General features: G+C 46.9%; 1 protein-coding gene across 1 annotated transcript in view; it reads left to right on the top strand.

Moving 5' to 3' along the window:
• The window catches only part of LOC143283886 (glycine receptor subunit alpha-4-like), a 49,196-nt gene that overhangs the window by 36,263 nt on the left and 2,933 nt on the right, over positions 1 to 10,000 (top strand). The window contains exon 11 of the mRNA XM_076590278.1: positions 3,503 to 3,713. Coding sequence (XP_076446393.1) covers positions 3,503 to 3,713 — 211 coding nt within the window. The remainder of the gene's footprint in view (positions 1 to 3,502; positions 3,714 to 10,000) is intronic.

The following is a 10,000-nucleotide window of genomic DNA, read 5'->3' as shown; positions in this document are numbered from 1 at the left end:
AGAAAAGGGTGAAAACTGCTTCAGAATTTGAGAAGCAGGGCCTACAGAAACTTTGGGAAGACCTGAAAGCAAAGCACAGTGCCCTCAATAAAGTAGAATCAACAGGGAGAAAAAGGAGCAAAAAGAAAAAAAAAGACAGACACAAGACAGCTTCTTCCGAGACCCCTTTCAGTTCACCAGGAAACTGTTTGAGCAGTCCAAATCACGGACACTCACAGTGGACAAAGAAACACTTGAACAGCATCTCAGGAAAACGTATTCCGATCCGCAAAGCAAGAAACCACTAGATCTCAAGGGTTTGGTTCATTCCAGGAAACCAGATAAAAAGTCCAGCGATAAACCACCAACCCTTGAGGAAGTACAGAAAGTGGTCAAGAAAGCCAGGGCCAAATCATCACCAGGGCCAAACGGAATACCATACCTGATGTAAAAGAAATGTCATAAAGTCCTTGAGTGGCTCCACAGAGTGATAAGATCAGCATGGAGGAACCTGAAGATCAGCGACCAGTGGATCATAGCTGGTGGTGTGTACATCCCGAAAGAGCAGAATTCAAGTACCATCAGCCAGTTCAGACCAATATCGCTCCTGAATGTCGAAGGAAAAATCTTCTTCTCTGTCATGGCTGCGAGACTGACAAAATGCCTCACAGAAAATGAGTACCTGGATGTGTCAGTCCAGAAAGGTGGCATCCCAGGAGCTCCTGGTTGTGTAGAACATGCCACAATGATTTGGGATGCAATCCAAAAAGCAAAGGCAGAGAAAAAGAACCTGGACGTGGTATGGCTGGATCTGGCAAATGCGTACGGGTCAGTTCCTTATGAGATGATCCAACTGGTTTTCGAGATGCACCATGTACCAATGAACATCAGGGAAATGCTGGAGAAGTACTTCCATGGCTTCTCAATGCGGTTCACCACCAAGGAATACACGACAGATTGGATCAATCTGGAAGTGGGCATAGCCATGGGCTGTGCAATTTCTCCAATTCTGTTCGTGCTGGCAATGAAAGCGATCTTGAAGGCCTCACTGAAGGGCGGATCGAGCCAACCTTGGTAACAGATACCAGATACCTCCTTTGAAAGCCTTCATGGATGACACAACAGTCCTTTCAACAAAAGAGGGTGACACCCGTGAAATATTGAAGCGGTTGGACGAGCTAGTTGCCTCAGCCAGGATGAACCAAAGAAATCACGGAGCCTCACTGCGTAAAGGAAAGGTAGCTGAAACGGTCACATTCACTGTAGCTAACCAAGCCATTCCAACAGTGTCAGATGAACCAGTCAAGAGCCTTGGAAGATGGTATGACGAGTCCCTGAAAGATACAAAAAAGAGGAAAGGAAACCAAGCAGACAGCAGAAGAAGGCCTGCATATCATAGACCAGTGTGGCCTTTCTGGCAAATACAAAGTGTGGTTCCTACAGTCTTTGCTGACACCAAAGCTTCTGTGACCTCTCCTGATATATATCAGCTGTAGTACAGTCGAGTCGATAGAGGCAAAGATCAAGAAGTACACTCACAAATGGCTTGGCGTCCCTGGTCTCACTAACGTGGCACTTTACTGTCGCCAAGCAAAGCTGAGGCTACTTCTGAAATCCCTTTTCGAAGAATACAAAGTAGGGAAGGCAAGACTTCTCTCAGCATGCTCGAAGACTCAGGAGACATTATTGTGAGATCCAGCCAACCCAAGCTGAAGGCTGGCAGAAAATGGAAAATCAGGGAGGCAGTCATTGCAGCGAAAGAAAGTCTTAAAACGAAGGAAATAATAGGACACACCCAAACCAACAGAAAGGGCCTGGGATCGACAAAGATGGAATGGTGGTCCAAGGCAAAGGGGAAAGCAAAAAGAGACATGATCATACAGGAGATCAAAAAGGAAGAGGATGAAAAAAGAGTCCAGAAGGCAGTCCAGCAAGGCCAGCAGGGGCAGTGGACAACATGGGGAAATGCACTCCAAAGGAGCCTCAGCTAATGCGACATGTGGAACATGGGAGCAGCTTCGTCCTAAGATCTACGTACGACCTCATTCTCTCGAATACAAACTTGGTGAAATGGGGGAAAGCAGATGACCCTGCACGCCCACTCTGCCATGGCAAACAAACCGTGGAACATGTCCTCAGCTCATGCAAAGCGGCGTTGAGCCAAGGACGGTACATATGGAGGCACAACCAAGTGCTAAAAGAAACTGCACACGTGGTGAGCACTGTCCAAGGAGTACCAACCCCACCATAAGTTCCAGTAGAGTTCCGCTCTGCATAATGCAATAAAGTCTGACCAGGAACAGCTGTAACATCCAAAGCATGGAAACGTGGGCTGCTTGATGTTGCCGAAGATTGGGAATGCACAGTTGACCTACCAGAGGGGAAGAAACACCCGGAAATCATCAGCAAGAGCGGCATGAGATCTGACATAGTACTCTACTTCAAGGCAACAAAAACAAGCGATTCTGATTGAGCTCACTGTGCCATACAAAAGAAGAATGGAGGAAGCCCACATCTATAAGACCGAGTATGCTAGTCTAGCCAGCAGCCTGAGAGACACTGACTTCCAAGCCAAAGTCCTCGCCATAGAGCTTGGTGTAAGAGGGTTTGTGAGCGCATCTGTCTACAGCCTCATGAAACAGCTGTCAATTTCTGGCAGAGAGAGGACACGGGCTCTCAAGGCAATGGCAGAAGCAGCAGAAAAGAGTTCCAGCTGGATCTGGTCGAGGGGGAATGAAAGTAAACTTTATAAAGAGTAAATTTCCCTACTCAGTGGTTAAACGTCTGCCAAAAAGGTGACTCAGTCCTGAAGTAGTGTCCACCCTGGAGGCGCGGGTTCGAACCTGCTGAGGACCAGGAAAAAAAAAAGAAAAAAAGGCAGCAGTACAATGGCATCCAGGAGTCATGACCTGGGTGCAGTCCGGCCCCCTTAACTCTCTCCATACGAACGGCGAAAGAGACGACGTTAACAGCGTTTCACCCCAATTACCATCATCAAAATATTGCAAGCGGAAGGCTCTTATACTGAAGAGGTGAATGTTGACAAAGAATACCACAATTCTGACGACGGAAGCTAAAGGTTGGGTCATTCAGACACCCACTGGACATCCGATTGGTCTGTGTAGAGGAGAAGAGAGGACTGGCCGTACTGAGTTAAGGGCCGAAACACTTGACTGAGGGGGGCTTCTTCTCTGAAGACCTTGTACTGGCCAGCTCTCCATAGAGTTTCTTATCACTGCACGCAAGAACAAATTCCAGTACAATACAATACTGCACATCGCGATACAACACAACACAAACAGTACAATACAACACAGTACAATACAATGCAGTGCGCAACACAGCACAACACAACACGATAAGACACGACACAACCCAACAGAGCAAAACACAACAACACACAACACAACACAACAACAACACAATACATTGCCCCAAAACCCACTTAACGAAAGGCCTGTCCCCCCACCCCACCCCACCCCCACTCACTTGTCTTGTGCCGTCGGCGGCACACTGCAGAGAGCTTCACGTGCATCGGGGTGACCCTGTACCTGCAGCGCAACCTGGGCTACTACCTCATCACCATCTACATTCCCAGCGTGCTGATCGTCATGCTGTCCTGGGTGTCCTTCTGGCTGGCTGTGGACGCTGTGCCGGCAAGGATCTCTCTAGGGATCCTGACTGTGCTGACCATGACCACCCAGACCTCTCTCGCCGTGTCCTCCTTGCCTAAGGTGAGGTGCTTGTGGGGTGTGTGTGAGAAAGTGGTGGGGGGAGGAGGGGGAGGGGGGTAGAAGGAGAAGGAAGAGTGTCCTTCTGGCTGGCCGTGGACGATGTGCCAGCTAGGATCTCTCTAAGAATCTTGACTGTGCTCGCCATGATCACCCAGACATCTCTCGCCGTGTCCTTCTTGCCGAAGGTGAGGTGCTTGTGGGGTGTGTGTGAGAAAGTGGTAGGGGGGAGTAGAGGGGTAGGGAGGAGTGTCCTTCTGGCTGGCCGTGGACGCTGTTCCGGACAGGATCTCTCTAGGGATCCTGATTGTGCTCACCATGATCACCCAGACCTCTCTCGCCGTGTCCTTGCCTAAGGTGAGATGTGGGTATGTGGTGGTGTGTGTGGGGGTGGGGGCTGGGTAGGGGTCGTGTCCTCCTTGCCTAAGGTGGGTGTTTGGGCCGTGGTGTGTGTGTGTGAGTGAGTGAGTGAGTGTGTGTGTGTGTGTGTGTGTGTGTGTGTGGAGGGATGGCGGTGGAGGGAAAGGGTTGTAGAGGTGGAGGGAGGAATTTTTTGTTGTTGTTGAATTAATGTCCTATGTCACACACTTACTTGGTGATTGTAGACATTTTGCTAAAGTAGGAGGGGTGGGAGTGGGGAGGGGGGGGGGGGGAGAGAGAGAGAGAATTACGTTGACTGTCCCTGTTTCCCTGTCACACATATATACTTGGTGAATGCAATGGATATTTTGTTGAAATTTCTTCCTTTTTTCCCTTTTTTTTCCAAATGTTCTCGTTTGAAAGGTAGGAGATGAAGTGGGATGGTGGGGCGGGGAGTTGATGGTGAGTTGGGGGAAACAGGGTAGATGGGATGGGGGGGTGAAATCAGAGGTCAATATTGGATATAAATGGAAGTACAATTTATATTAAAAAAAAAAACAAAACAAAAAAACAACAACAAAAACAAAACAAAACAAACAAAAAAACAAAAACAACAACAAAAAAACAACAAAACAAAACAAAACAACAACAACAAAACAAAACAAACAAACAAAAAAAATCCCCCCAAAAAACACCACCACTAAATTGACTTCATAAGAGAGAAGTAGTTAATTCATAAACAGTAACAAGTGATAAATAATGATGATAATAATAATAATAATAATAATGATGATGATGATACTACTACTACTACTGATAATAATCATCATCATCATCATCATCAGAAGGAGAAGAAGAAGAAACCTTCAGGTAGGTTCTCAAAGTCATGTCGGCATGTTGGGTTTGAGTGCAGGTCATGCATCTGCGGTTTTTCTTTTTGGGCACATGTGGTATAATGTGTGTGGACCAGTGGACGTTTTGACTAACTCCTCTTTGGCTGGAACTGTGGATTGTATTTTGTGTGTTTGTCTGTGTGTGTGTGTCAGTCTGTGTTCTTCGCGGTCATATGCGTGCTGAAGATCTGTGTTTCCGTTTGTGTCTGTCTTCTCGTTGCCTAATGTACGTTGATGTGACTGCAGTGTCATTTTATTTTTTCTTGACAAGGGCATTTCGTTGGTGTGCCCGCGCATTCAAACCCTTAGGCTACGTTCACACTAAGACTAGCCGGTTACTGATAACGCCTGGACAGGAATTGTGCGTGCGTCATTTTGCGCTTTTCCGCCATGGAAGCCGGCGATAAGTATTGACACTGGCCACCAGCCGTCTCCTGGCAGGTGGGTTGTTGTTTTTTTCCCCCCGTCTCGTGTGACAGATGGCTGGCTGGTCCAAGGGACGGAACTCTTCTGTGATACGAGCAGCGCGATTCCCCGAAATATTAGTTTCTTGCGTCTGGAGAGCGTCGTGGCTGACAGCGACTGGCCGTATCTGACTGAAGTGTGTTACTGTGTCAGGCTAACGGCAACCAGTTGTCAGTTTCAGTTTCACTTTCTCAAGGAGGCGTCACTGCGTTCGGACAAATCCATACACGCTATACCACATCTGTTGAGCAGATGCCTGACCAGCAGCATAACCCAACGCGCTTAGTCAGGCCTTGAGTGCATGCTTACATATTTGTGTACCTATGAAAGTGGATTTCATTTTACGTAATTTCGCCAGAGGACAACACTCTCGTTGCCATGGGTTCTTTTTCAGTGCGCCAAGTGCGTGCTGCACACGGGACCTCGGTTTATCGTCTCATCCGAAAGACTAGACGCTCAGTTTGATTTTCCAGTCAAACTTAGGAGAAAGGGCGAGAGCGGGATTCGAACCCACACCCTCACGGACTCTCTGTATTGGCAGCTGAGCGTCTTAACCATTCTGCCACCTTCCTTCCTAACCAGTTGTCAACAACTGGCTAGGCTTATGGTGTGAACAAAACGCGATCTCTCAGCTGTAACTTGATAAATGTCATGTCCACTCCTCCAGGAACCTGAAAGTTGCTATTGTCTAGGAGACTTGGTTGCTTTTTCATCTTGGCAACATAAAACCAGGTAACAGACAGAAGGGCACGTGGTGTTTCTCAGACATCCAGGTGATAGTTGATGTGTGTGGTTGTGCCACCTGAGTGCTGTTTTGAGGAAGGTGCTTGTTTCTGTGACGTCTGACTCTTAATGCACGGGTTCTCGTGTGTCATATCTTTTTACGTCAGTGTGCAACCTGTCACGTTAGATTTAAAAGTTCTACACTGGCTTATTGTCTCTATTCAGATAGAGAAATTCAAAATACTGTGATTTCAGACATATAAAAACACCCAATGGAAGGGTGCGGGGAAAACGACAGAAGCAAACGAAGAAACTTGTCTGCAGCGAACAAAAAGAAAAAAGAAAGGGAACATTCTGAAATAAAATATCAGTACCGGACTATGAAGTCAAGTTTCTCCAGAAACCTTTTAACACTAACAACCAGTTAACTCATAGGCAGGAACATGTCTTGCAGTCATCTACTAATAGTTCTTCAGAAACCTACGACTGCACAATCATCCGACTGTTGTGGAGTGCAGTTATTTAGATCAACGCAGCCAGTCGCTCTCAAGTGCGTGCGCTTTGTTTGGTACGGAGCACAGCTGACGTCTTTTGTGTCACAAGATATTTCTCTGTACAGAATTCGGGCTGCAGTCCCCGGAGAAGAGCGCGTCGCCACAGTACGGCGCCACCCACATTTATAGATGTATTTTTTCTGTCTCCAAGTGCATTTAATTATTTTCAATAAAACTAGAATTTTCTACATAATATATTGGCCATAGACAACCATTTATTGCCATGGGTTCGTCTACGTGAAAAGACGGCGGCCGACAGTGGAGTGTGTGCGCATTTGCGACCCCTTGTGTGATAATCGCGTTGGTGACGTGATGTGCTGTAGTGGTGGAGGCATTCTGCCCAAGCACTCACTGGTGACGTGATGTGCTGTGGTGGTGGAGGCATTCTGCCCAAGCACTCACCCGTGACGTGATGTGCTGTGGTGGTGGAGGCATTCTGCCCAAGCACTCATTGGTGACGTGATGTGCTGTAGTGGTGGAGGCATTCTGCCCAAGCACTCATTGGTGACGTGATGTGCTGTGGTGGTGGAGGCATTCTGTCCAAGCACTCACCCGTGACGTGATGTGCTGTAGTGGTGGAGGCATTCTGTCCAAGCACTCATTGGTGACGTGATGTGCTGTGGTGGTGGAGGCATTCTGTCCAAGCACTCACCCGTGACGTGATGTGCTGTGGTGGTGGAGGCATTCTGCCCAAGCACTCATTGGTGACGTGATGTGCTGTGGTGGTGGAGGCATTCTGTCCAAGCACTCACTGGTGACGTGATGTGCTGTGGTGGTGGAGGCATTCTGTCCAAGCACTCACTGGTGACGTGATGTGCTGTGGTGGTGGTGGAGGCATTCTGTCCAAGCACTCATTGGTGACGTGATGTGCTGTAGTGGTGGAGGCATTCTGCCCAAGCACTCATTGGTGACGTGATGTGCTGTGGTGGTGGAGGCATTCTGTCCAAGCACTCATTGGTGACGTGATGTGCTGTGGTGGTGGAGGCATTCTGCCCAAGCACTCATTGGTGACGTGATGTGCTGTGGTGGTGGAGGCATTCTGCCCAAGCACTCACTGGTGACGTGATGTGCTGTGCTCTGCCCAGCCACTCACTGGGAGAAAGCAGCCTGCAGATAAACCGGTGTCACACAGAACTAAGTTGAAGGTGAATGTGCATGACGATCCGGTGTAGCAGACTATTGGTCCCCGCACCGCCCACCCATCACCCGCACCGCCCACCCAAAACCCCCGCACCCCCCACCGCCCACCCATTCCCCGCACCCCCCACCGCCCACCCATCTCCCCCATCACCCGCACCGCCCACCCATCTCCCCCATCACCCGCACCGCCCACCCATCCCCCCCATCACCCGCACCGCACCGCCCACCCATCCCCCCCATCACCCGCACCGCCCACCCATCCCCCCCATCACCCGCACCGCCCACCCATCCCCCCCATCCCCCGCACCCCCCACCCATCCCCCGCACCGCCCACCCATCCCCCCCATCCACCGCACCGCCCACCCATCCCCCCCATCCCCCGCACCCATCCACCGCACCGCCCCCAGTTTGCTTTTACTCCGGGGTCAGTTCTGGCTTGAGCCTATAAATTCTTCTTCTTCTTCTTGTTCATATCTATTATTGTTGAAAATAACGAATGCTGTTACTCAATATGCCCCATAAGGATGAAATATTCTTTGATTTTCCTGTTATGCCGACAGGTGTTTTAATGTCTGTTTTTGTTACTAATGCCATGTTGTTTTTCTCTCATTTCTTCTTCTTCTTTATTGTCCTTTTTTTCTTTCTTTTTTCTTTTTGTAAAACACATATCGTCTTACCTGATAGCCCCCTCAAAAGGAACAAAAGGATGAAAATTAATTGTCTTAATTCTTGATTTTTGCACATGTGCCAGCAGGTGTGTTATATATGTTTTCTTCCGTGTATGTATACGGGCAGGTATTTTGTATCTCTGTATCAATCACAAATTACATGTTTTTCTTTGTTTGATTTGATGAAAAATGCATTTTTTTTAATATATATTACTCATGCTCCCCCCCGACCCCCCAAAAGGGTGGGGTGGGGGGGGGGGGGGCGGGGGGGGGGGGGGGGGGCGGGGGGGGGGGGGGATAAAAGGATTAAAAAAAGAACTATCATTAATTCTTGATTTTGGTAGGAAAACAAATACACTTGAAGACAGAATATCTATCTATCTGTCTATCTGTCTGTCTGTCTACCTATCTATCTAGCTATCCATATATCGATATAATAGGAGACACTGCTCTCTTCAAGGAGAGCAGACTGAATCTTTTACACACACAGAAAAAATGTAGCGACAAAGAGTAATCCAATACAATACAGCACAACACAATACAACAGAACACTATTCAACACAACACAACACAGCACAACACAACGCAACGTAAAACAACACAATACAACACAACAACATAATACAGCACAGCACAGCATAGCACAACACAACACCAACACAACAACCATACAATAACAACACAACACACAACAACACAAGACAAGACAACACAATGCATTGCAACACATCACATCACAATACAATACAACAGAACACAATACAACATAATACAAATCAACACGAACACAACACAATACAATACAACACAACACAATGCAACACAATACAATACAACACAACACAATACAATACAACACAATACAATACAACACAACACAATACAATACAACACAACACAACACAATGCAACACAATACAATACAACACAACACAATGCAACACAATACAATACAACAACACAATACAACACAACACAATACAATACAATACAACACAACACAATGCAACACAATACAATACAATACAACACAATGCAACACAACACAATACAATACAATGCAACACAACACAATGCAACACAATACAATACAACACAACACAATACAATACAATGCAACACAATACAATGCAACACAACACAATGCAACACAATACAATACAACACAACACAATACAATACAATGCAACACAATACAATGCAACACAACACAATGCAACACAATACAATACAACACAACACAATACAATACAATACAACACAACACAATACAACACAACACAATACAATACAACACAACACAACACAACACAACACAATACAATACAACACAACACAATACAACACAATACAATACAACACAATACAACACAACACAACACAATACAACACAACACAACACAACACAACACAACACAACACAATACAACACAACACAACACAACACAATACAATACAACACAACACAATACAATACAACACAACAC

Source organism: Babylonia areolata, chromosome 7, assembly GCF_041734735.1.
Source record: "Babylonia areolata isolate BAREFJ2019XMU chromosome 7, ASM4173473v1, whole genome shotgun sequence".
NCBI lineage: Eukaryota > Metazoa > Mollusca > Gastropoda > Neogastropoda > Buccinidae > Babylonia > Babylonia areolata.
This window is presented reverse-complemented; position numbering and strand designations above follow the sequence as displayed.